Source organism: Camelina sativa, chromosome 11 (assembly GCF_030686135.1).
Source record: "Camelina sativa cultivar CO46 ecotype springtype chromosome 11, ASM3068613v1".
NCBI lineage: Eukaryota > Viridiplantae > Streptophyta > Magnoliopsida > Brassicales > Brassicaceae > Camelina > Camelina sativa.
The window spans coordinates 14,328,522-14,354,092 of NC_141890.1; the positions used below are offsets into that span (position 1 = coordinate 14,328,522).

The 25,571-nt window shown below is 36.6% G+C and overlaps 7 protein-coding genes and 1 pseudogene across 11 annotated transcripts; 5 read left to right on the plus strand and 3 right to left on the minus strand.

The window, feature by feature from the left end:
- Window positions 1-202: 202 nt before the first annotated feature.
- Window positions 203-938, plus strand: LOC147933978 (uncharacterized; annotated as a pseudogene).
- Window positions 939-3,863: 2,925 nt separating this feature from the next.
- On the minus strand, window positions 3,864-4,625 carry LOC104723476 (uncharacterized). The gene has a single exon (XM_010441851.3). The coding sequence runs from the start codon at window positions 4,476-4,478 to the stop codon at window positions 4,101-4,103; it is 378 nt and encodes a 125-aa protein (XP_010440153.2). The 5' UTR covers window positions 4,479-4,625; the 3' UTR covers window positions 3,864-4,100.
- Window positions 4,626-6,444: 1,819 nt separating this feature from the next.
- Window positions 6,445-8,764, plus strand: LOC104723477 (protein GET1). Of its 2 annotated transcripts, XM_010441852.2 has the most exons (8): window positions 6,445-7,186; window positions 7,357-7,503; window positions 7,582-7,661; window positions 7,787-7,857; window positions 8,062-8,132; window positions 8,205-8,286; window positions 8,370-8,419; window positions 8,496-8,764. In XM_010441852.2, the coding sequence occupies exons 2-8, from the start codon at window positions 7,390-7,392 to the stop codon at window positions 8,565-8,567; spliced, it is 540 nt and encodes a 179-aa protein (XP_010440154.1). In that variant the 5' UTR covers window positions 6,445-7,186; window positions 7,357-7,389; the 3' UTR covers window positions 8,568-8,764. The 2 variants fall into 2 exon arrangements, with proteins under 2 accessions (XP_010440154.1, XP_087332653.1); XM_087476527.1 differs by having other exon boundaries at window positions 7,059-7,186; window positions 7,357-7,661.
- Window positions 8,765-10,575: 1,811 nt separating this feature from the next.
- LOC147933979 (CASP-like protein 2B1) lies at window positions 10,576-11,869 on the plus strand. The gene is made up of 3 exons (XM_087473718.1): window positions 10,576-10,860; window positions 10,967-11,099; window positions 11,431-11,869. The coding sequence occupies exons 1-3, from the start codon at window positions 10,697-10,699 to the stop codon at window positions 11,680-11,682; spliced, it is 549 nt and encodes a 182-aa protein (XP_087329844.1). The 5' UTR covers window positions 10,576-10,696; the 3' UTR covers window positions 11,683-11,869.
- A 149-nt stretch (window positions 11,870-12,018) lies between these two features.
- On the plus strand, window positions 12,019-14,678 carry LOC104731975 (protein NAR1-like). Its single transcript, XM_087473717.1, has 10 exons — window positions 12,019-12,402; window positions 12,534-12,604; window positions 12,689-13,029; window positions 13,110-13,236; window positions 13,324-13,477; window positions 13,569-13,618; window positions 13,709-13,880; window positions 13,971-14,097; window positions 14,175-14,269; window positions 14,363-14,678. Exons 1-10 carry the CDS (start codon window positions 12,277-12,279, stop codon window positions 14,513-14,515), a joined length of 1,416 nt encoding a protein of 471 aa, XP_087329843.1. The 5' UTR covers window positions 12,019-12,276; the 3' UTR covers window positions 14,516-14,678.
- On the minus strand, window positions 14,547-16,469 carry LOC104723479 (transcription factor bHLH3). Of its 2 annotated transcripts, XM_010441856.2 has the most exons (2): window positions 16,264-16,469; window positions 14,547-16,176 (listed from the first exon to the last, which is right to left on the minus strand). In XM_010441856.2, exon 2 carries the CDS (start codon window positions 16,169-16,171, stop codon window positions 14,762-14,764), a length of 1,410 nt encoding a protein of 469 aa, XP_010440158.1. In that variant the 5' UTR covers window positions 16,172-16,176; window positions 16,264-16,469; the 3' UTR covers window positions 14,547-14,761. The 2 variants fall into 2 exon arrangements, with proteins under 2 accessions (XP_010440158.1, XP_087329842.1); XM_087473716.1 differs by lacking the exon at window positions 16,264-16,469 and having other exon boundaries at window positions 14,547-16,189.
- LOC104723481 (pentatricopeptide repeat-containing protein At4g16470-like) lies at window positions 16,379-19,270 on the plus strand. Of its 2 annotated transcripts, none has more exons than XM_087473714.1 (3): window positions 16,379-16,670; window positions 17,116-17,428; window positions 17,632-19,270. In XM_087473714.1, the coding sequence occupies exons 2-3, from the start codon at window positions 17,199-17,201 to the stop codon at window positions 18,938-18,940; spliced, it is 1,539 nt and encodes a 512-aa protein (XP_087329840.1). In that variant the 5' UTR covers window positions 16,379-16,670; window positions 17,116-17,198; the 3' UTR covers window positions 18,941-19,270. The 2 variants fall into 2 exon arrangements, with proteins under 2 accessions (XP_087329840.1, XP_087329841.1); XM_087473715.1 differs by having other exon boundaries at window positions 16,399-16,670; window positions 17,639-19,270.
- Window positions 19,271-19,275: 5 nt separating this feature from the next.
- LOC104723482 (uncharacterized) lies at window positions 19,276-21,077 on the minus strand. Of its 2 annotated transcripts, XR_015571732.1 has the most exons (4): window positions 20,293-21,077; window positions 19,954-20,082; window positions 19,768-19,841; window positions 19,276-19,681 (listed from the first exon to the last, which is right to left on the minus strand). XR_015571732.1 is itself a non-coding variant. In XM_010441860.3 (3 exons), the coding sequence occupies exons 1-3, from the start codon at window positions 21,008-21,010 to the stop codon at window positions 19,825-19,827; spliced, it is 864 nt and encodes a 287-aa protein (XP_010440162.2). In that variant the 5' UTR covers window positions 21,011-21,077; the 3' UTR covers window positions 19,276-19,824. The 2 variants fall into 2 exon arrangements, 1 of the variants encoding a protein (XP_010440162.2); XM_010441860.3 differs by having other exon boundaries at window positions 19,276-19,841.
- Between the last annotated feature and the right edge of the window lie 4,494 nt (window positions 21,078-25,571).

Consider the following 25,571-nt stretch of genomic DNA (forward strand, 5'->3'; position numbering starts at 1 on the left):
TAATATTATAAAAATAATTCAGTGTTTTATAATTAATCTATGTAATTTAAATTTTAAAATTTGGGCTTAGATTACAGGCCCAGATTAAAATTACCTCAACCCAACTAATCCTAATTAAACCCAAACCCAAATCAATTTATCACTCTCTTCTTCCTCTCGATAACCCTAATCCATCAAAGCAAATAATCTCTCATGTCCCACACAGCATCGCATCCTCTCGATTCCCGACTTTGTAAACCCTAACCCTAATCCTTCGCATCCTTTGCATTCTTCGACATTCTCGGATCAAGCTCTCATCTCTCAGACTCTCACACGATGCCTAATCGAGGAAGAAAGAGGAAACAATCTCCTAACCTTTCTCAGAGAGTCGGAGTGTCAACACCAAATCATCGGCCGCACACTCTACCCAGTCAGTACAACTTCACGCCGGCGGTCCAATATCCTCCTCCGCTGCAGACGCCGGCGGTCCAATCTCCTCCTCCGCTGTAGACGCCGGCGGTCCAATCTCCTCCTCCTCTGCAGACGCCTGAAGTACAATGACAGTCATCGGCGGCCCAGATCCGGAACTACCCTCCGCCTCAACAGCTTTTTCAGAACTCCTACACTCACTCACCGCAGCCTCAAGTACACCCGACTCCTTCTGAAGAAGTCCACTACAATCAGTCGCATCCTCCAACTCTTCAGGTTGACCCTCTGCCTTCTCCAATTGAAGTCTCTCAGACTCGCAGTCATCGTTCGCATCCATCATCTCAAGGTAACAATTTCCAAGCTGATTATCCTCCGGTGTTGCCAGAACTCCAGGAGGACACATTGCGGGCTCTAAATGCGCTGCTTGTAGTGCCAAACATACATGAGTTCACCACTGTCCTCTCTCCCATTCCCCTACCAAAGACCGAATGGTATGGTTAGGTCTCGTCTCATTTCATATTAGTGTTTAGGTCTTGTTTAGGTTTCATTGGTTTTGGTTTTGTTTAGGTCTTGTTTAGGTCTCATTGTTTATGTCTCATTGGTCTTGGTTTTGAAGTGTTTGGTCTCTGATGCGATTACAAACTCTTTGAATAATGGTGCACACAACTCTTGATGGTCAATTTTGAAGCTATGGTGTATCGTTTCTTAGACTTATCATTATGTCTTCTTAGTTTAGTTGAGATCATCCTTCTACTTCTTAGTTTAGTTGATATCATCCTTCTTCTTCTTAGTTTAGTTGAGATCATCCTTCTTCTTCTTAGTTTAGTTGATATCATAGACTTAGCATTAAGTTTGATTATTGATTTGCTTTAGCCTTTGGTTTTGTTACTTTGAGTGTCTCTGATGGTTGACTTTGGTTTTATTGTTTCATGTGTATGGAGGTTTGATCGTGACACTGTATCTAAGCTTGTTCGGAAGATTACTAAAATTCTTTTAAACAAATTCGAAGGTCCTTTCTACAGCTGGACATGTGTTCCTCGGGATAAACAGGAAAGATACTTCATTGAGTTTGCGGTTAAGTGTTCTCTCCTCTAGCCTTCATATATAGCTTTAATCTTCCTATACTGCTTTACTCTTCATATATAGCTATTTTCTTTTTGTTTTTTGTAGAAAACCAACACTTGGGATCCTTTGATAACTAGGACTGTTCAAGCTAACTTCGAGACCATCTGTCAAAATCAGCTCAAAGACATGGTTAGCACCGTGAGAAATACTAGACGCCAACCTAAATGGATTGGAACTACTCTATGGACAACAATGACAGAATATTGGGACACTAAAGAAGCACAACAAAGGAGCAAAACATATTATGATGCCCATATGTCTGACCGTAATGGCCTCGGTCCTCATGTCCACCTCTCAGGGCCAAAGTCGTATCGACAGATTCAAGACGAAATGGTGAGCCAATTCTGTTGTTACACATTCGCCACTTTTATTTTTGACCTAGCTGTTACATTAAAAATTTACTTGTTTGTCTCTTAACATTGCAGGAAGAGGAATTGGGAAGAGAAGTACGTATTGGTGAGGTTTTCATCAAGGCACATACAAAGCCTGATGGGACATATGTTGATCGGAAGGCAGAGAAGATAGCAGAAACATATGAGAAGAATGTGCAAGAGAGGTTGTCTCAGCTCGAGGAAGATCCTTCTGCCATCTCAGATGGTTATTCACGACCCCGGGAGCTAACAACTGAATTTTTCTTCAGGTTACGTTTTATTTTAACAATACACAAATGTTATCTTGGAGTTTAATTTGTCATCCTTTAATATCTTATTTTCTCTTACTTTGCACTCCACTGAGAAGGATTCAAGAGGAAAACCTTTTGGAGTTGGAAGCCTCCATGACTGCATTGTCAATGGCAAGCAGAAGCAAGCACGAGACACTTCTACCTTTGTGGCTATGCAAGAACAGTTGAAGGAAGCTCAACGGAAGATAGAGGAGCAGGCTGCTCAAATGTTGAGGCGTGATGCAGAAATTGCTCAACAATCCGAAATTATTGCTGGGCAGAAGGAGAAGATTGACGAGTTCGACTTGGTGGGGAAGTTTCTGCGGGAATGTGATCCACGGTTCAAGCAGTTCTTGACAACCCATTCAGCTAAAGAGACAACCACGACAAAGCCTGTTCAACAAGAAGATCCATCTTCAACTCCATAGCTTACTCTATGTGTTACCTACTAAGTAACTCTTTTTTGATGAACTCAATGGCGACTCTATGTGTTGTACTTTGTGTTTTGGAAACTATAATAACTTTTAAGTACAATGTATTTTGGCATGAATATTATGTGTTGCTTTAGGTTTCCAATTTAGAATCATTTTTTGGTTTGGTTGACAAGGTTAAAAAGAAAAAAGAGAAATTACAATATTCTATATCCAGTTTTAGAAAACATTAGTCGCCAAATAGTCATCAAATTTTAACAATATAACTAAAAACTAAAGTGACTATATAATGACTACTGCATATATTAGTCGCCAAAACGTCACCAAAACTTATACGACTATCTACCGACCAAATTAACAATCTATTTGTTCAGGTTTCTTAATCACAGAATAGTCGCAAACTAGTCACTAAAAATAACGACTACATGATGACTACTATGTATATAGTCGTAACGTAGTCGCAAAAGAGTCACTATATTTTACGACTACATGATGACTACTGTGTGACAACATGTATATAGTCGTACATTAGTCGCAAAATTGCGACTAAATTTACGACTACAGCAATTAGCGACTCTCGATTCACGACTGTATGAAATAGTCGCTAATTAGTCGTAACTCTTGATTTGGCGACTATGAAACGACTAATAACGTAATCGCAAAATGCGTGTTTTGTTGTAGTATCGTTATAACGAGAAATTATTTCTTTCTTTATAAAAAAAAAAATCGTCAATATATAAAAGCAAAGCTGCAAAATCAGGGTTTCAACATGCGCAAGCGGAGCCCAACTGAAGTCGAATTTCAAGTCTGTCTCCTTAACTCCGTAGGAAATTATTTACCATACCTTTTTTTTTTTTGGTGAAGTTAAGTTATAACTTATAAATAATTAAGAGTATATATGAACATATATTTATAACCATGCCTTTAAAGAGACTACATATCACCACCGTCCATCGGCCAGTTTGACAGAGTCAAATGTTGTATAAACAAAGTTAGGTCTTTTTTCTTTGTTCATCTTAGTAATTTTAGCATATACATATATATATATATATATATGTGTGTATGTGTGTGTTTCCATGCAAGACATCTTTATGGATTTATCTATCTTACTATTGGGTTTTGGTTGTGGAGAAGTTACTGTATATATAAACATATAGAGGAAATAGGAATGCTGATCAAACTTTACATATGGAAAAGTATACTTGAGGAATGATAACCATCAACAACAAAAAAAGAACCAATAACTCAATGAGTAGATCGTTATCATTAACTCGAAATAATCAATATAAAACATAACATTTCATTAACTTCGAAATAATCAATATATATATATATATATGATTGCCATTTTAACCATACATATCACCACCACCTACATGACTCTTTAAAGGATCATACCGACCAAAAAAAAGATTGTACATACATATTTATAAACTAAAAGGAAAGGAAAAAGATGGATCGGATCGGAACAAGTTTCAGAGATGGAGAGACGTGTCAACATCGTCGTATCGATCAAACCCACCAATCTTCTTATCGTCTTTAGTTGGCCACTGATGACAAAAGCTTGGCTTTTCAATGGATTCAGAGGTGGAGTGTGGACATAAGGAGAGGGAGAGAAGCTGCTGTGACGAGGATGTTTGAGAGTTTAGAGGTAGAAACTGGAAGAAACCAAAGCTCGTGGGTTCGCTGTAATATTGCAAGATGTTGTCTTGGTGGTTAGGTTTAGGGTTAAGGAGCTCTCGCTCAGCTCTTAACTCCCGTGCTCTCTGAAGTTGTCTGAATCTTTCTTGAAGCAAGACGATGGAAGACTGGATCACCATTTGTTCTTTTCGGTCTCTTGCTATTGAACTCATGACGTCAAAAGTATAATATTAGTGGTATGATGATATGAGTCGTTGAGAGTGTTTACTATAGGGTTTGGGGCCATGTTTACGTGTGTTGTGCCTGTTTATATACGGAGGAAAAAGGTCTATATTTCTGATTATTTAATCTGCATGAGAATATTGTATAATATAATAAAAGTAAATAGGGTTGTTGAGTAGTTCGATGAAATTCCGAAAGGAAGAGAATCAGGAGTAAAGTGGGAAGAGAACAAGAGGAAGAAGGCAAAAGGGACAATCTAAGGATTGTAAAAAGAGAATGTATAATGTGTGAGTGGAGATTTGCATTTTTATTTTTCTTTTCTTTCTAAGTAACAAAAGAAAAAAAGTTGGCCAAAGTAGAAAATGGTTGGGAGGAAAATGACAAGAAGAATGTTTGAAGGGATGCACATGGATTGGTTTGTTTGGATGATTATATTGTGAAGATATATAAACCCCTTTTTTCATGCACCCCACTTACCTCCCTCTACGGGCTCTTTTTATTTCAAACGGAAACTTTATTATTTTCCCACGAAATATATATAGAGTATTATATAGGGGATTGTCTTGTTAATGTCCGATATGATTTGATTGTATGCATAACAAATTAACAATGTTTTCAATGAATAAATTTTCGATTTTAAACACAAGGTTACTTGCGTATATTATGATGTAAGGACGACATTTCTAACCATTATGTATGTAGAAGACTAATCTATGTTTACACTCGTATATATTCTTCTTACTTTTTCTTTATCAAAAATTTGAATATATTCGTATTTTCTATGTTCAAGAAACTCAAAATGATCAAGGTTTAAATATTCCTTGAAAAAAAACGTGAATAAGAAAAGGGAATGACAAAAGGGTTTAGGAGAGATTTTGGTGGCTTGGGAGATGGTGAAATGGAGCCACTTCTTTGTCTCCACATCAAATCTTCTCTCGGTGGAATTTAAAGTTAATATTATTGGCATTCAATTTAAAATGAAACACACTTTAAAGAAGAGTGTCAAAAGTTGTTAATGGTTTCTATAAATTAGTTGATCCACTTTATAAGTTTTAACTTCTTATGATTTGGCAAGGAGGAAAAAGTATATGTAAAAGTGGGCCGATGTATTGATAAAATGACAAAAGGAGTTCAAGAGTAGGGAATAATTATATCATCAGCATATATATGAGATGTGTTTTGTGTTTTGTTTGACTGATAAAATAACTGTGAAAAAGACCACTCGTTTTCACACAAGACATTCTCTCTCGATCTCCTCATTTTCTCTCCAATCGAAATGCTACTCTAAAGCTCCCTTCCCATAATGATATCATCCATGCATGTAACATTGCCATATGTATTTACTTATCTAGGGAAAAAAGAATATAGTTTTGTCTAATATATATGATCAATATATGTATCATGCGCGCAAAGCGGAGGCAAACTTATATTTGATCGATTGTGATAATCTTATATAATGGATGTTAGTTATGTTTGATATGAAGTCTCAACATATATACATATACATATGATCATAATTTTCCATTAGCATAATTCTAACACCCATATAATGTAAAAATTTATAATCCACCTCTAACACTCGTGTACGTTTTGAATCTCACTTCCTAGTTGGATTTCAAACCCACATTAATTAGGTGGTCCACAAGGTACAAAACTTATCTCACATAATATCATATCAATAATACACTGCCTTAATTATAACATATATATCACTGATCTTGATATTAGATCAAACTGGTAAATATGTATTGTTGTTACGATCGTCTCTAGACTCTAGCTAAAGAAAAAGAAAGAAAGAAAGCGAGACAGTATACCTACAAAACGGAGCGGGTTGAAAAAAAGAGGAAGAGGACAATGGGGATACAAAGTTTGAAAGGCACATCAAAAGTGGTGGGAGCAAAATTTTGTCGTCAAGTAATTGGAATATAATGGCATGCATACACCAAAGCTGAAGATGCTACGACGTTTAGGATTTGGATTTACATTGTGCCTTCTTCCCTTTTTTTTTTCTTTTTTTTCCACAGCTTCGGTATCTGCGAAGTTATCGATGATAATGCTCTGATTTGGTGGTAAACCCAATTAGATAGATGGTTTTTAACATAATTATAATTAAGTGGGAGGGAGCTAGGGGATCGGATGAGACAAAACATAAAACGTCTTAAGATTAGTTGAAGAGAGATTAGAGACAAAGCGTGCCAGTTCTGGTAAAACCATTACAACCACTCCTACGTAAAAAGAATACATTATTATGTTTTTGTTATATTTTCACCTTTTTTTTTGTTTTTCTTATCGTTTTTTACCCTCCTCCTCCAGGTTGTGATTTATTCATGTCTATTTTTATCCTTTTAATTCTAAATTTGGTTAGTGGCCTTATTTGTTAACCCTTGGCTTAAACTTTGTAGCTTAGTGATTGTTTCTTTTCACATGTAGTCAAGCTTAATCGTATAAGCGGTTAAGTGTTAACATAATGGGCCGATTAGCCCAATAGAGCCTGTTGAAAAAGGATAATTCCTTAGTTATCATTTGTTTGCTTTTTACTAAGGGGCTTGATTTTTGTTTATTATACGAAAAGAGTAGAAACTTTTTTAATTTTAAAATTTAGACCCCTCCTCCTCTTCTTTTGAGTTTCAGACACCAATCTAAAATTCCAAATTTCGTTTGAAGGCTTGAAGTTTCCTGGGAATCTACGACGGAAACTGTAAGTTCCGATCATGTTCACGAGGATCTCGTTCTATCTCCACTCGCATCTTTATCTTCCTCCATATATTTAGGTTGTTCTAGAACATGACGGATCAAATTAGGGGTTTTGTTCTTTTGCGGATTGTGATTGGATATCGAGTTTTTGAATTGTTCGATTTTTGGGTTTAGCGGATTGCTAGAATTTGATCAGAAGAAGGGGTAATGGAAGGAGAGAAGCCAATGATAGAAGATCGCGGCTTTTTGGCTGCTCCTCTGACCTTCTTCGTTGTCGTTGTCTTCCAGTTGCTATCTAAGTGGCTTGACCAATTGAAGAAGGTAACAAAAAGATTAAACCTTTTTAGGCGTTTGTTATTATCCACCCGAACAATCCAATTTAGATTCAATTTTTATCAGAAAGGGTCGAAGAACACGAGGGAATCAGAGCTGCGGTCTGAAATTAAGCAGCTTTTGAGAGAGGCTAGTGCATTGTCTCAGTAAGTTGTTTGTTTTCAAAATTTGTGGCGTTTTTGTTTTTTGTTCAGCTGATTAGAGTTAAGGAAGGTGCAGGGATTGAAACCAACTAGAGAGTTTATTATTTATCTATGGTTCTCAATTGCAGGCCAGCCACTTTTGCTCAAGCGGCAAAACTTAGGAGGTCAGCAGCTACTAAAGAGAAAGAACTTGCACAATGTGAGTACCCTGCATTCATATTGATTGCTTAGTGAGCGTAGAGTTTACGATATTTTAGAAATATATGATGCAACACTTAGTTAGTTAGCTTTCGAAATGAAAATTATCTGGTAGCAGCTATACCTTATTAGTGCATGAAATCATAATAGTCTAGTATAGGTGTGTATACCTTGTTTGTATTAATGTATTTTTTTCGAAATTCAGATATGGAACAGCATAACAAAGAAATTAATCTCTCATATGATCTATATGGAAAGGTTCTGCTTGCTTCAAAGGTAACTTGAATGTTGTGTTTAAGCTTCTCTTTTTTTTTCGTAATTGAGGTGTGCTAAGAACTTTGTCTATAGGTTGTAATATACCTAATCTTGGTATTTTGGTTCTGGAGGACTCCGATTGCCATTATCGCTAAGCAACTTGTTCAACCGTTTGGTGAGTAGTTACTTTTACCGTTTTCAAGCTTGCTTTGATATAACATATAGGTTTAAAAAAACTGAATGTGGTGTGCTTCACAGGGACTTTGTTATCTTGGGGAACAGGAGGTCACATAACAGGCCATGTGTTGGTATGTACCTTCTTCTCAGTCCATTTCTTTTGGGCTTGTGTGAATGATAGTGTAATTTGTTGGGTGCAAAATGCAGGTTGGGATTATACCGTGGCTGATACTCTCAACTAGAGTGAGCAAGTATGTGTGTAGGTTCGTGGAGTTCTAAATCACATCCCTGAAGAGAGTGGAGATTAATGGTTTGAGTTTAAAGTTATAGCGTTTTAGGAGACACTTGACTTGTGGCAGAATTATGCCTTTTGTTCCTCATCTACCTTGATTTTTTTTGTATAAATATTATATGAATCTTACTCTCAAATTTGGTTTGTTGGATAATACATATAACAAAGTGGTTAGGTTTTAACTCTTGAAGGAGTCCTATATAGTCCCCAATGTGAGAACCAGTCATCATCATCACAGCACATTGTCTCCACTCCCCCATTCGTGTTGTCAATTTTTATCTTTTAACACCGACTTTTGTATAACCATATTCAAAAGACGCGTGTACTTATCTAACACGCACTGCAATGCATGTGGTTCATGAAGATGTTTCATTATATCACCGAAAATGGGAGAAACAAAAAAAAGGAGAAATAAAACACTTACTACTATAAAAAAGTGGGTAGTTTGGTGAACGCATTAGATTAGTGGGAGAATCTTAGCAATTAATTGTAGGGCATCATTATAATATTCACTTCTCCACCCACCTTCACACACTCATGCACTACCGGGGATTTTTCTTAATTAATTAAAGAAAACAACTTAAATCATACTATGTTGTTTGATAGGAAAGGAACGTGCACGTGTCGCATCATCCACACTTGTCTTTCTAAAACAAAGAAACTTGATTGGATTAGGCTTAAGTGAGAGTTTAAAACTAAAAAAAGGGTTAGGTTTTAATGCCTAATAGGGAGATGGGAAGTGCAATAAATAAGGAGGAGGAGAAAACCAGGTTCATTAAATAGTGTGTATGTGTATGTGTGTATGTGTGTGTGGGCATCCAAAGTCCCATCTTAATAATTCAAAAATCCCCTCGGGATATCAAATCTTCTCTTCTTCATCTTCTATTCATTATTTTTTCTTATGTTATCACCACTTACCTACAACATTAAAAGACAAAATATGGAGCATCGTAATTGTAATTAATCCTAAAGCTTCATTGTGATATTTCACTTTCGTCTTTATGGGAGAGGAGGGGGATGTTAGACAAATGTGTGTGTTTTGGGGTTGTGACGAGAGAACCCACATTTTCAATTGAATGCATCTTCATAATACGTATTTAACGTCTTCAAGAACTTTTCTACCACTTGGCAGATTTAGGAACTATATATGTTTCCGTGTAATTCAATATCATGTCACAATTCAGTACTCTCTGAACAACAAGTCACGACAAAATGAGATCATTGTGAAGGTAAAAAAGAGTTTACTAGAAAACATCGTGGATATCATGTAGTAAAAAGTACATATATATACTTCAATACAGTATGAACTATCAAGTGAATTCATTCTATTTTTTTTTTTCTAAAAGTGAAAAGTGAAAAATTGGAATATCAAGACGGTGATGCTAGGAAACATCTTTATCATTTTTCATTTTTGAAGAACATGATTACAACAACTAAAAACACTTCACTAAAACTCTAGTATAACCTTTTGTAGTTTTGTATATCATGGTGATGATATATAGTCTATATAATATAGTAAACATATTTTTCAGGTTTGAAGAAACTGATTACATTAACTAAAAACACTTCACTAAAACTCTAAGTATAATCAACATAATTTTTTAAATATCGTTTTTTTCTCATGTATTTTCAGAAAAACAATGTCTATATATATATATTTATCAAAAGGATACAACAGGGTAAAATGAACACTGTAGTAAAATTGATTACATAATATGTATGTGGATCAAGACTTTTCTTAAACTGATTGATATTTGTGAATATTTCATTTTCTTTTTCATTGAATTATTGTGGATATCTTTTTTCATTTCACTAATAATTCAAAAAATAAATCAAGATGTCTAGCTTTAATTTACACAAGAACTAGTAGCAAACTTATGAGTTACACACACACTCAATTTTGGTGATATTTTTTCAACAAGGGACCCCAAGCGATGGGTGAAGTTAAAGCAATGAAGCTTCTCTCTATTTAAGTCCTCAAAGCCGACTAATCACACTATTATCTCTCTTGTCTCTCTACGGAACCTGTCTTCCTGTCTTGTCCAAAATCGGATTTTGAGCGTACTTACTTGTGGGGGGGGGGGGGGGGGGTTCAGAACCAGTCCACGGAAGCAAGATGAAGCTTATTGATCGAAGACTGAGGCTAACGGAGCTACTCTTACGGATCTCCATTAGTGTTCTCGCTCTTCTTGGGCTTATTCTGATTGTTACGGACTCTGAGGTCAAGCTTATCTTCACAATCAAGAAGACGGCCAAGTACTCTGATATGAAGTCGGTTGTGTAAGCTCCTCGAATACCAAAAATTTACTGATCCAACACCATTTCACTTGAGGGAGATGACAAAGTTCGCAACTTTTGTTTGGTGTGGTTCTTGTTTGGGATGCAGGTTCTTGGTGGTGGCTAATGGGATAGCTGCGGTTTATTCTTTGTTACAATCAGTTCGTTGCGTGGTGGGTACTATGAAAGGAACTGTTTTGTTCAGCAAGCCTCTTGCTTGGACCATATTCTCTGGTGATCAGGTGAGTTTAGTTTTGTGTTTCTCTTTATCCCAACATTTTGTTGCCTAAATTAGTGTTTTGAGTTGTGAGATTTGTGGCTTTTTTGCTTTGTCATTTTGAGATCTTGGGGGTCAAATTAGAGGAAAAGTAAGGTACTATGTTGAAAAGTCTCTCCAAGCATTTAATTGGTTTGGTTGGATATTAGAATTGAATTAACTTATTATTAGGTATGAAAATGTTGCCTTGCTTTGTTTGCAATTCGAAAATTGAATCTAGGAGACGAAGTTTTGTTGGGGCATTTAAGAGTGTAGTTGGCAGCAAATGTTAATGATGTGGTTTGTGGAATGAGCAGGTGATGGCGTACTTGAGTGTGGCGGCAATAGCCGCAACAGCAGAGTCTGGTATGATTGCAAGGGAAGGAGAGGAAGACTTGCAATGGATAAAAGTGTGCAATATGTATGGCAAGTTCTGTAACCGAATGGCTATAGGAGTCTCCAGCGCCTTGTTTGCCTCAATTGCTATGGTTTTCGTCTCTTGCATGTCTGCTTTTAGTCTTTTCCGCTTGTACGGTGCGACCAAGGACCGCAGAACCTCGCCGTGGTGAAGGGAAATGCGTATTGTGTTTAGTAGTGTAGGCTCTTGTTTTTCTTCTTCTTCTTGATGAATGATGATCTTTCTATGTGACAAATCATATGTAAAACTGATATGTTCTTTGTGCCCTGTGATAAAAAAACAAGACTATGAGTTTTGCTTTGTAACCTCTTTATGGTAAAGAATGTACTGCTTCTATAGTTTATGTGTAGGGAAAGATCAAATCCATGTCTTAGGGTTATTGACTTATTGAGCAAAGCACCACCTCGTTGTGTTTTCTCTTTTACACTACACCGACCTATATTGCAACTTTAATTATATTTAGGCCCTTTTACACAATAAGATTATTACGAGGCCCGTTATTGCTATTTGCGTTTTTGACTATTCAACCCTTTTTTTTTATTAAGGTTTTGAGTTCATTTATCTCTCTCTTTCGTTCGTCGCTTTGATCGAACCAAAAAAGGAAGGAAGAAAGCACCTTTCGTCGCCGTTCTGATTTTCCGATAGCCACAGCTTCTCTGATACCAATCCTTAATCGTCGCCCCTTTGTTTTGGTTCTTCTTCGCCTCCAAAGTTCAGTAATTGTAAGTTCTGAATAGAAAGCGATATGTCGGAGAAGTTTTCGCCGACCTTGAGGCTCGGAGATCTCAACGATTTCATTGCTCCGTCTCAAGCTTGTGTCATATCTCTCAAGAGTACAAAACCCGTAATTAAGAAGACTGATCGACCCCAGGTCCGAAAGTTCCATGCTTTCCCCAATATTTCTTTTCTTTTCATTCTCAGCTTTATATTGCTTACTGCCTCTATTGATATCTTCACCAGCTACTAAAAGTGTTCCTCTGTGTGCTGGTTTTGTATTTGAAGGTTGTGATTGCTCCAAAACAGGAGAAGTTTGAACCGGTCAAAATTTCTCTCAAGGATTGTTTGGCTTGCAGGTCAGTTCTACTCACTTACTGATTCTGAGTTAGTCTAGAGACTTTATAGAGTGTAATGGTTTTTCATATATGATGATGATACAGTGGATGCATCACATCGGCTGAGACTGTTATGCTTGAGAAGCAAAGCTTAGACGAGTTTCTCTCTGCACTTAGCAAAGGCAAGGACGTGATTGTGTCTATTTCCCCACAGTCCAGAGCTTCCCTTGCGGTTCATTATGAGATCTCTCCTCTTCAGGTTTTCAAGAAGCTAACTACGTTTTTGAAGTCTCTCGGGGTTAAAGCTGTGTTTGATACTAGCTGCAGCAGAGACTTGGTACTTATTGAAGCTTGTAATGAGTTTGTGAGCCGTTACAAGCAAGCTAATTCTGTAGATGGCGAAAATTCACAATCCTCTCTACCTGTGCTTTCCTCTGCCTGTCCTGGTAAGCAGCTTTACTCGTTTGATGTAATTGAATGTGTCTCTCTATGTGAGATTAATGTGCAAAAAATTTTGTGTATCAAGGTTGGATATGTTATGCTGAAAAGCAGCTTGGCTCTTTTGTTCTGCCGTATGTCTCTTCTGTTAAGAGTCCTCAACAAACTATTGGAGCTGCGATCAAAAACCATTTATGTCAAGCGTTGGGACTCAGGTACTGTTGTACTCTTGAAACTTTGGTTATCATTTGCTTGGTTTCCTTAATTTTTTTGATTTATCGGTGACTATTTCATGGAACTAGACTGAAGGAAGTGTACCATGTGACTGTGATGCCCTGTTACGATAAGAAGCTCGAGGCAGCGAGAGATGATTTTGTCTTTGAAGATGGAGCAGATGATAAGCTGACTGAGGTTGATTCCGTGCTGACATCTGGTGAGATCTTGGATTTAATAAAGGTGAGACTGTGATAGAGATTAAACCCTGTTTTTCATTGTAATTTTGCGTCCTTCCCGCTTAAAATGTGAATCTGATTCTGGATTATTGCAGTTGAAAGAAGTCGACTTCAAAGATTTAGAGGAATCTCCACTCGACAGATTGTAAGAAGGATCATATTATTTCATCTTTTCTGCTTCAGGGTTATAAATTCATGTAAAGTAAAACGTTTTAAATTTGCATTGCAAAATCAGGCTGACGAATGTTACCGAGGAAGGAAATCTTTATGGTGTAGCTGGGAGTTCAGGTGGTTACGCAGAAACAATATTCAGACATGCAGCAAAAACACTATTTGGACAAACTATTGAAGGTCCTCTGGAGTTTAAAACGCTTAGAAATTCTGATCTCCGTGAAGTGACTCTTCAAGTAAGTTCCTAGCCAGACCGTAACAGTTTTGAATATTTCTCTCATTGATCCCTGTTCCTTTTCTCATTTTCGTCATGTTTTCTCTCGCAGTTGGAAGGTAAAACAGTGCTAAAATTCGCTCTGTGTTACGGTTTCCAGAACCTTCAGAATATCGTCCGGAGAGTGAAAACTCGCAAATGCGATTATCATTATGTAGAGATTATGGCGTGTCCTGCAGGTTCATCTTCTACTTTGCAGACCCTAATTGATAACGTATCCTATGTGTTGAGTTATTAACAATGCTCTATCTAACAGGTTGCCTAAATGGTGGTGGGCAAATCAAGCCAAAGACAGGGCAGTCTCAGAAACAATTGATCAACTCACTGGAAACTACTTATATGAATGATACTGTAAGTTACCCTGCAGTCTCTTAAATGATACCATGCAGTCTCTAAATTCATTTTTTAACTAACCTAATAATAACTTTCCTTTTTTGGATCCAGACTTTGATTACAGATCCATACCAGAATCCAACAGCCAAGAGATTATACGAGGAGTGGCTTAAAGAGCCTGGTTCCAACGAGGCCAAGAAGTACTTGCACACTCAGTATCATCCGGTGGTGAAAAGCGTTACAGCGCAGCTCAACAATTGGTAGACAAACCGGAGGTGGTGTTGAAATTTTGACTGGCTAGGCAACAAAGACGTTTCTATATCTGTGTACTTTAGAGATATAGGAGACGAAAGAAGCTTTTTTTGCTCAAATCTTTTATGTATGTAAAAGACAAATCTCAACATTACATAAAAGTACAATTAACACATCTTACTAAGTAGTAGTTTGTTTTAATCTGCTAGTAATAATACATTGCTACAAAGCCAACACTTTTACTCTATCACATAGCAGTTACTGTGCGAGAGAGGCAAGGAGCCTGTCCTTCAATTGCTCAGCGGTGCAGCCACCCTGAGGACGGAGAGTGAATGTGTGAACCACACCCTCTTCTGTGACAGCCACGTTGGAATCATGAGGCGTAACTTCATTCTCCCTCAATGTTTGAATCACCTTTGAAACAGGATGAGTTTCCAAGGGACAGCTTAGCCTCACCACTGCGTCATCGTGCCTTTGTTGATAATCAACCTCTGCTGGAGTTATCTGATTACTCTCCCTCCTCTTCATAATCTGCTGCTCTGTTTCGTAAACCCTGATTTTCTTCTGCATATCCGTGATGTACGTGATTGCATCCGCAAGGAGCGAAGCCTTATCCATCTTGGAGATGTTAGGCACCACAGCTCTCAATGCGTAGAATCTCTGGTTCAGCTTCTCCCTCCTCTGTCGTTCTGCTTCCACATGGTTTAGAGCCTCTTCTCTTCCGTTTGCAGGTTTTCTCCCTCTCTTCCTCGGCTTTTGCTCGTCAGTTAGATACAATGTCTCATCTTTCCCTTGTTCATAAGGGTACACTTGATTGGAACCTCCGATTGCTTGCACCTCAAACGATTCCAAGGAAAAGCCAGTGTCATCCTCTGTCTTGGGAGAGAAATTAATACTCATAGACCGTGGTTTCGATCCACCAAGGCTCAATTGTCGACCAAAGATTTTGGGAGCTTCTTTACCCTGAACAAAGTCAGATCCACCAAACACTGATTTCACCATCTCAATCACACTCTTATCTTCTGGAATGTTTCTCAAAGAACCAAGCTCAACAACTCCACAATTAACAGGTACAGACAAGACCGTCTGAAACCCAGCAGATCTAGCCAAGAAAGACCTAACCCTATAATAACTCAAGCAGCTAGGCAAATCTGCAGCCCAGAGAGGCTTCCCAGAGACATAGGTTCCAGCAGGACCGTACTTATTGGAGTCACACCTAAAGGAAAAGTACAAGGAAGCCAGATAAAACATGTCGAGATCAGTAAGAAGAGACCCTGACTTGGCCAAACGATGATCCTCATCCGAACCAACAAATGACAAGTGAAGCTTGCGAAGCACACGCCTTTTGGTCTCATCTTGCTGAGAATAGTCCTCACCTGATGAAACCCCCTTTTTGACACGGCAATGACCATCTCCCCAGATCAAGACACAACCGTCGGAGCTATTAACGTTGGAAGCTAGCCAGAAAAGTGCATAGTCCCAATCAGAACCTTCAACAACGTGACGTAACCCTTGCTGGAGATTGGAATCGCTCGGCGGCGAGACTAGCTTGGTCAAGGCAGTGTTGGAAGCTGAAGCGGATGAGATGAAAAAGTCACAAGCTTCGGAGCCTATGGTGGATTCCACCATCGCCCGATCTTCCGGATTCTCCCAAAACTTTTGACCCATTTCTCCTGAAACGTTCATTGAAATGGAAACAATTTAGGGTATAGAATCAAAACGGATTTAAAAGGTATTATTGGGTTGAAATCGCCGCTTACAAAAGGGGGGATAGGATTAGGAGATGTGGGGGAAGGATCACGTGTTTCTTGCTGGGGACACCGATTTTAGGGTTTGCTGATATAAAAGCAAATCCCTTTATCTCTAATTATGTTCAATTGCCGAGCTAAAAGACAGATCATCAAAGAGAAGACAAAACCTCAATTTTGATTCACTTTAGATCTGTACTGTGTAGTAAACGTTGTCTGAAATTGACGAAGAAACAAAAGAAATGAGGAGGTAGAAGATGTGTGAATGTGAGTTAAATTGTATTTAATACAAAGGACAACATTTCCATTTTTATTACAAACCAAACCCCATAAAAGTAATTGGACTTCGTTTAAACCCCCATAACCTCAATGGGTCGCTCTCGAGGGAACTTTCAGAATTACGAAGACCCTACTCAGAGGTTTCTTCCTTACTTCACTGACTCAAAATTCATTCTTCCGATATGGTTTTTTTTTTTTTTTTTTTTTTTGTGGATTTCTCTATTGTAATTGCCAATTTCTGCTGAAATTGATTTGAATTTTAAGTTTCTTTGAATCTGTAACATTGGGACAATGAGCATCGGTTCAAAAAATTGAGGCTTTTGAAATCTTTTTTTTTCATCAGTCTCTTCTCTTCTATCTTCATCTATTGTAGTTAGCAGTATCTGCTGAATTGATTGAATGTCGAATTTGTTTGAGTCTGCGTTCATTGCTTTTATTGCTGGGACAATGAGCTTCGCTTCAAATCTTGTGGCTTTTGAAAACTTTCAGTAGCTACTATATAGTCTCCACTCTCCACTATCTTCATCTCTGTGATTGTCTTTTTATTGTTGAAGCTGACGGGAGAGATATCGTGTTTTGTTGCAGAACGACGAAAATGAGAAATGCGCTTGAACCCTTAAATCGAGAAATTTAATTGGAAGAAGGCACAACAATCAATTTCTCCGTTGATGGGAATGTTCATTGTTTTCTGGATGAGAACGCCACTAATCTCGTCTTCTCTTTCTCACAAATCCAACTCTTGGTCTATCTGCTTCACGCTGAACAGGCTAGCCAAGGTTGCTTTCACTCGGGAGTTTCAAACGGAGGTGTCTCAGTCTTTGTCTTGTGGTGGTCCTATGTTTTCCGGCAACGCGACCACGATCCTACGCCGGATGCTTGCCGAGAGGAGGATTAGCAGGTCTGATTCTGGTCTTACTTCTTTCATTTGCCTGATTCTGGTCTGTCTTCTTTTGTCGGTATGAATGCTGAGCCCTGTTATATACTTCTGCTTGAATTGGTCCAATGACGCTATGATCATTTCTTATGAGGTTGTATAAAGTCTGAAGCTTTACGTTGATTGTTTGATCAAAGTTTGGTCCTTTACCTGCAACATGTTTCTAGCTTTCAGGTGGAGAATCAGAGAAAGAAAGAGAAGCTGGATAAGACATTAAAGGGTCTTTGTGTTACTGGGAGATTGAAAGAAGCTCTTGGGCTATTGTGGCGTAGCGGGTGGTTGCAAGTAGAGCCTGAGACTTATGCTGTGCTGTTGCAGGAATGCAAACAAAGAAAGGAATATGGTAAAGGGAAACGGATACATGCTCAGATGGTTGTTGTAGGATTTGCTCCCAATGAGTATTTGAAAGTCAAGTTGTTGATACTTTACGCCTTATCTGGGGATCTTCAAACTGCTGGGATTCTCTTTCGTTGTTTGCATTGTAAGGATGATTTGATTCCATGGAACGCCATGATATCTGGGTATGTGCAAAAGGGTCTGGAGCAAGATGGGCTTTATATATACTATGATATGAGACACAACAGAATAGTTCCGGACCAGTATACCTTTGCTTCAGTGTTTAGAGCTTGTTCAGCGTTAGCATCCCTGGAACACGGAATGAGAGCCCACGCTGTGATGATTAAGTGCCTTATCAAGTCCAACATTATAGTCGATAGTGCCCTTGTTGATATGTACTTCAAATGCAGCAGTTTCTCTGATGGCCACAAATTATTTGATCAGTTGTCCACCAGAAACGTTGTTACATGGACTTCATTGATGTCTGGGTTTGGTTATCATGGAAAAGTTTCAGAGGTGTTAAAATGCTTTGATAAGATGAAGGAAGAAGGTTGTAGACCTAATCCTGTTACGTTTTTGGTGGTTCTCACTGCGTGTAACCATGGAGGTTTTGTTGATAAAGCTTGGGAGCATTTCAATTCTATGAAGAGAGATTACGGGATTGAACCTGAGGGACAGCACTATGCAGCTATGGTTGATACGTTAGGTCGTGCTGGTAGGATACAAGAAGCGTACGAATTTGTTATGAAGTCACCATGCAAGGAGCATGCTCCGGTATGGGGTTCCTTACTTGGGGCTTGCAGGATTCACGGGAATGTGAAACTGCTAGAAGTCGCAGCTACAAAGTTTTTGGAGTTGGATCCAACAAATGGGGGGAACTACGTGGTGTTTGCCAATGGATATGCGAGTTGTGGATTCCTGGATGCTGCGTCAAAGGTTAGACGCAGAATGGAGAATGCAGGAGTTAAAAAAGATCCCGGGTATAGCCAGATCGAATTACAAGGGGAAGCTCATAGATTCATGAAAGATGATACGTCTCACAGACTATCTGGGAAGATATACAAGAAGGTCCATGAGATGACTTCATTCTTTATGGATGTTGACTACTATCCAGATGACTTAGACGCTTGCATTGTTTGACCAAAACAACCTGCAATTAGCTGAAAGATTTTTTTTTTGTGTGATGCTATTGCAGTTTCTCATATTAAGCCTGGTAAAGAGAAAAAGGCACACTTTGTGGAGTCAAATATCAGGTGGGTATAGAGAAACTCCAGTGACAGGCTCTGGCAAATCTGTCATGGTTCAGACAAAAGTTTAGGTTTGGATGGGCATTAACAAATTGGTTTGTAGAATGTGATTTGTAGATAAGTTTCAAAACTCAATACAATTGATGTGATTGGTGATGGAAACACGATTCTTTGTATAATACATTGCAGACGAGTATAGTATCGACGGTGGTTATATAACAAACCATAGACAAAATCATATATTTACTCACATCCATACATTAAAGATATGTTTTAACATTTAAAGAAAAAATGAAACAGAGAGTTAAAAGATTGAAAGGCAGGGGGAACTAAATCAAGGTCTTTCTCCCACATACATTGTATTATGCAATTTAAAAACACCTTTGCCTCTTTGGCTCAAACTTGAAAGGTACAAGCAGTAGCGTCCACACCAGTTCATGCGAATCAACCGCAGCTAACTCATCTCCCTCATGCAGCTTCTTCTTTGCCTCGAAAAAACGTTGGAAGGACTCTTCATAAGCGGCAGTCTCACCCTCCTCATGAGAAGAACAAACAGTGGCAGCATCAACGATTTGGTTTAACATGATGAACATCCAGAAACCTTTTAAGTTGTGCTCTTCTTTCTTTTCATATCCTTAAACCAAAAATATAAAAAGCTAACACAATCACAGAATCAACAAGGCAGAAAATCAAAGCAATGATGATATTGGTAAAACTCACCAAAGATGCGTAAATGCATAAAAGTAGGAGGATTGAAACTCCCAGTTGCCACAAGCACTAGACAAGTTTTGTCCCTGATTCAGACAACACAATCGAATAAAATTCAAACATCCAAGCAGATCAAATCACAAAAAATCGAAGGAAAGAAACAAAAATAAATTCGTAGAAGCTAAGAAATTTATTTACTCAGGGTTTGAATCAATGGATGATAATTTATCAATTGGTGAAGGGACATCCATTGAAGTCTCTGATGATCGAATCTGAGTCTCCAACGATCACTCCGGCCAATGTTCCAACCTCCTTTCATACATGAATCTACCACAACATACAAAGAAGTTTTGAAACTGTATTGTTGCGATATCTTTTTATAATATTGCAATATTGAATTGAAAACAAATAAACAACATGAATCTCCAAGATCGTTAAACACAGAATAATAACAAGGTAACTACGTAATGAACAGATCAAGCTAGAGTTTAAAAGAAAGATTAAAACCCTAATTAAAGGACGGTTCTTGGAATATACTCATTATGTCACTCTGTTTCTCTGTTTCCCATAAAGATTCAACAAATCCATCATCTTGTTTCAGCAAGTAACCGGATAATGAGTCGCAGTAGAGATCTTCAATAGCGAAGGTATGGTTTTGGTCATAGTAACAATTAGCTTGTGATGAAGGCTCGCCACAGATCTTCTCGAGGGAGGAGAAAGTAGAGTTCTGTTCAAAAGAAGCAAATTCATCACAGGAAGATGGAGTAGAGGACTTTGGGTTTTCGTCGAGAGAAGAGGAGCTAGGGTTTTGATGATCAGAATTGGAAACAAATTGTGATTTTTCTTTCTTCTCAAGGCAATCCATCAGATGCTTCCTCGTTCTCATCATACGATCCTCGATCACGTTTAACTCAGAGATATCGTCGCAATTACGGTAGAGATCAGGGTCTTCCCACCAAAACCCTAGCTTGGTTTGGGGGTTAGTAATCTTCCGAGGAGACTTGCCGTTGAGGTAGCAATCAGCAATTTCAGAGGCAGGATAGTAGCCGGAGAAGGAGTAAACGACATCGGAGTTATCTGCCGGAGAGGTTACGAAGACGGCGATGTTGGCCCCGGAGAGAATGCAGAGATCAGCGGCTTTGGAGAAAAGAGTTTGACGGCGTTTGCTGCAAGCCACCGAGCGTTGTTGTTTAGTGTCGCGTTTCTTAATCTCAATCTTTCTTTTTGTTCCTCCTCTTTTCATCGTCATCGTCATCGTTAGGGTTTTTTTTTGTTTCCTTACCGAGAAAATAAGAGAGATGAAAGAGAGAGAGAGAGAGACTGAAGCAAAAAGTAAGCAAACTCATATTTTATAGATTCGATATCCTAATTAGTAATGTGTTTTCCTTTTTTTTTCTACAGCAAAAATGTTTTCCTTTTTTCTCCTCCTTATATAATAAATTCGACTTGTATGCACTTAAAGAAATTATTTATTTTTACTAAAACTCCTTTGTTTTTTTTCTTAAACAGCTAGCTACTAAAATTCGTTTTTTTCTAAAATATTGTTCTTTTTTTTAATAATATTTTGATTAAACTAAAACAAAGTTATTTTAAATTTTTTTGTTTTTGATAAAACTAAAACAAAGTTCTTAATATTGGTAATAATATATAAGAAAATAGGTAAAGGGTTATTTGCTAAAATGGCATAATTATATACCATATTTGCTGAAAATAATACAAGAGAAATTCCTCAAAATACCACAGTTTCAGTTTTTTTTCCAAAATTACCACTCTGAATTTTTTTTTCAAAAATACCACAAAATTTTTATTTTCAAAAATACCATAAGCACAAAAAATTGATTTTTCATTGAGTAGAATTTGTTTTTTTAGGTTTGAGTTGATAAATTTAGATTTAGGGTATAGCTTTTAAGGGTGTAGGGTTTAGTGTTTAGGATTTAGGGATTAGTTTTTAATATACAAATTTAGTTCAATTTTTTTTGGTATTTTTAGAAAAATATATTTCAGTGGTAATTTTGAAAGAAAAAAACTAAAAATTGTATGGCCGACCTATTGAAGAAGATCTTTATGGCGAGTCGGCATTATCCGATCAATCACGTTACTTGGTGAATGATGATGATCTTGGATTTGTTGACTCTTTATGGGAAGCAGACAATGAGAGTAACGGAGTGAGTTTTTTCTATGAAAACCCAAAGTCGTAGGTAAAAATTGTATTTTTGGAAGAAAAAAAATTCATTTTAGTGGTATTTATGAGAATTGTCCATGATACAATGATATATTCGTAAATAATTATGTAACATTTAAAGTTTATATATTTTTAGTTGGTTTTCTCCTTTTCTTGACTCTCTAATTGCTGTAAAATTATGCGATACAAACATGAAACATGTAAGTTTTCAAATTAGTTAAAATATACAAATCTCATATACTATTAAAAAAATCATAAACTGAAACTCATGAGAGTCGTTTCCATAAGAGTTATAATATGAGAGTTATAGTCGAATATGTGCATGATGTTAGTTACGGTCGAATTCTTGAATTATTTTTTTGTAAGAATGAAGATAGATTATAATGTATATCTCATGTTTACGATTATAAAAAATTTGTATGATTATAAATTTAATAAAGAATATTGTTTTGAGATTATGTTTTTAATTATAATTTTTATCATATGCAATGATGTTTTTAGTAATAAATTGTGACCATTTTAAAATAACTTCGAATGATGGAATTGGACAATGATAGTCACAAAATATTATGATTTTTGATTATTTGTTACAATTATGCGATAAATTTTTAGTTATCACTTATCCATTTGAGACTATAGTTTCATAATAATGAGATACATAATTAAAACGTTATTTTAGATACGAATTATGATGATTCTAAGACTTCATGTTAGCCTGTAATTGAGACATTTTTGTTACTTTTTTGTGTCTTAACTATTTGTGACAAAATGGTTACAAATAAAAAGTTGTGACGAATGTATTGCAACCATTCAAAAATTGTCACAAATTCGTAGCAATGATTATATTGTGACTAAATATTTTTTATTGTGACTAAATATTACGTCTTAATAAAATTATCTTCTTGTAGTATGATCTCGTTACAGATTATAATCACATATTTGCGAGGTGGTAGAGGTGGACGCCTCATTCAAGGTGGAAGCATCATTCGAGGTTGGGGCATCATTTGAGGTGGAGGTGGCTGCTCTGGAAACTTGCGAGGAACCCGGCCCTCTCCCTCAATGGAGAATCACCTCCTAACCCATAATCACTACCCTTGATCTTGATATGATCAAGAGGTCCATCGTGTTTCAGAGCATGGTATTCCTGTCTAAGCCATACAACATGCTAATTTCCTATTCTAAGTAAAATAAAAAATGGGAAAAATGTTGTTTTAACCATGAACTTACACAAAAACGCCATTTAAACCATCAACTTTGCTTGCGGCCATTTAAAACATATAGTTGTAGTTGACTCTCTGTTAAAACATGAAACATCATTGACCAGGCCAAAATCCCCAGGTCGTAATTTGGGTTGACAGAGCAATTAACACCCGTTAACCCCCGTAAGCTTCTCTATTACGCTGTTATTAACAAATCCGTTAAGGATAAAACGACGTCGTTTTATCCAGGACTCAGAACAGAAGATAAAAATCCTCAAATTCTCATCTTCGTCTTCTCCTCACAATTTTCATATTGTCCTCTCCTCACAACACTATTTGTTTCGATTCGCGGTGGAGCTGCATACACAACTAGACTCTGTGATTCGTCTCGTGATGGAGCTTCGATTCCATCTCCGACAAACGAAAACACCCCCTTGTTTCTCACTTTTGGCATCAAATAATTAGGGTTTCAAAGATTTGGGGATTTTGAAAAATTAGGGATTATAATGCGATTGGGGATTTTTAGCTTCTGAGTCGAGGATAAAACGACTTTGTTTTTATCCTTAACGGATTTGTTAACGACAGCATAACAGAGAAGCTAACGGGGGTTAACGGACGTTAATTGCTCCGTCACCCCAAATTACGACCTGGGGGTTTTGGCCTGGTCAATGATGTTTCATGTTTTAACAGAGAGCCAACTGCAACTATATGTTTTAAATGGCCGCAGGCAAAATTGATGGTTTAAATGGCGTTTTTGTGTAAGTTCATGGTTAAAACGACATTTTTTCCAAATAAAAATTATCAATTTCCTTTTTATTTATGAAATAGGAAATCAACAATCTTTGCAATCTTTTATTTTATGGGGATAAAAGGAAAGTATTCATGTTTCTAGACCCTTCTCTTTATTCTTTATGGATGTTGAGTACTATCTATTCAGATGACGAATCATGCACTATGGTCTCGAAGCTGTAAGAATCATTACCAAATAGTTAATCACGTTTGATAAGGATATTAACGGCGTCCAACATACTTCCACACTATATTTTGCAGCATAACTAGGATTTACTCCGAGGTACACCACAGATCTATTCATTTTCAGAAATCATTTAAATAGATTAGTATACTAACATAATCAGATTTTTTAGTTAGTTAATATAAATATTACAATATTATATATATATATATATATGTTGTTGTATTTGCAAAATTTATCCCATAGTAAATTTCTTTGTTTTGTAATATCAATGTTACACTGTTATATATATTTTGGTGTTTTTACAATAATTAACAGTAATTGTTAATAAAATTATATGGGTTGATTTTGAAAGAACAATAAATATGTGTACTTTAAAAAATACAATGAACTATGATTAAAATCAAATTTGCTAAAATAACTATATGAATAAATTACATCAGTATTTGTAAATATATTTATATTTTAAATAAATATAAGTTTTTGTATTGTTAATATATCTATATGTCTGTAACATTATTAAACCATAATAGATTATATTTAATTTATTAGGAACAAAAACCTTTATACAATTTTCACAAACACAAAATATAAAAAATATTTGTCGGTTCTCCATGTTTGTAGATCCTAAATAGTAACCAATCATGTATGCCAACTTCAACGGGTTGTCTCGTCTCCAAGTAAATAATCCACTTGCCATACACAAGTCAGTTGATGGATGGATTTGGACTCACACCGAAAATTACAAAAGTTCCCAATACTTGAGTATATAATTGAGTATATAGAGATACAAAAGTTCACATGACAAATGCAAATACCTTAAAACCCACAAAAGCAATTATAGTTAATGCTCTAGAGTCAAGATTGAAATTAAAAGAAAAACAACTGCCACATGATTTATTAAACGAAGAATGACATATATGTCACAGTTTCACCTCATACGCAAAATTTAAGAAATGAAATCAATGACAAAATGTGTTTTTTTTTTTTCTTTTTGTGTTTGTTTACCGTAATGGCTAGTTGGAGGGTTAACAAATTTAAGAAATTTTTGAGGGTTTTGTCTGAGTTAGTAGAAAAATATTGAAAGATCTTTAATTTAAATATTTCATAATAGTTGATTAGGTATATGCTATTATTATGCTCATATGTAATTAATTTTGTTACTATATGTTGTCAAAAGATCTTTAACATTTTTGATTTAGTTGATTGTGTTGCTACTTTTAAGGAACTTGTATATTGGATTAATAATCTGGAGAGTCATTAGCCTACAGTGAAATCTTAACAAATATGCTCATATGCTTGATAATTAATACCGATTTTTTTTGTTTATAAATAGATTTATTAGAACCAGAATATTACCATATCTTCAGTATATCTTCAATATTGTTTTTTATTTAATTTTGACTAACATAATTAATAAAAACGACTGCGATATTTTTGTCAATAATATACTTTTGGAATG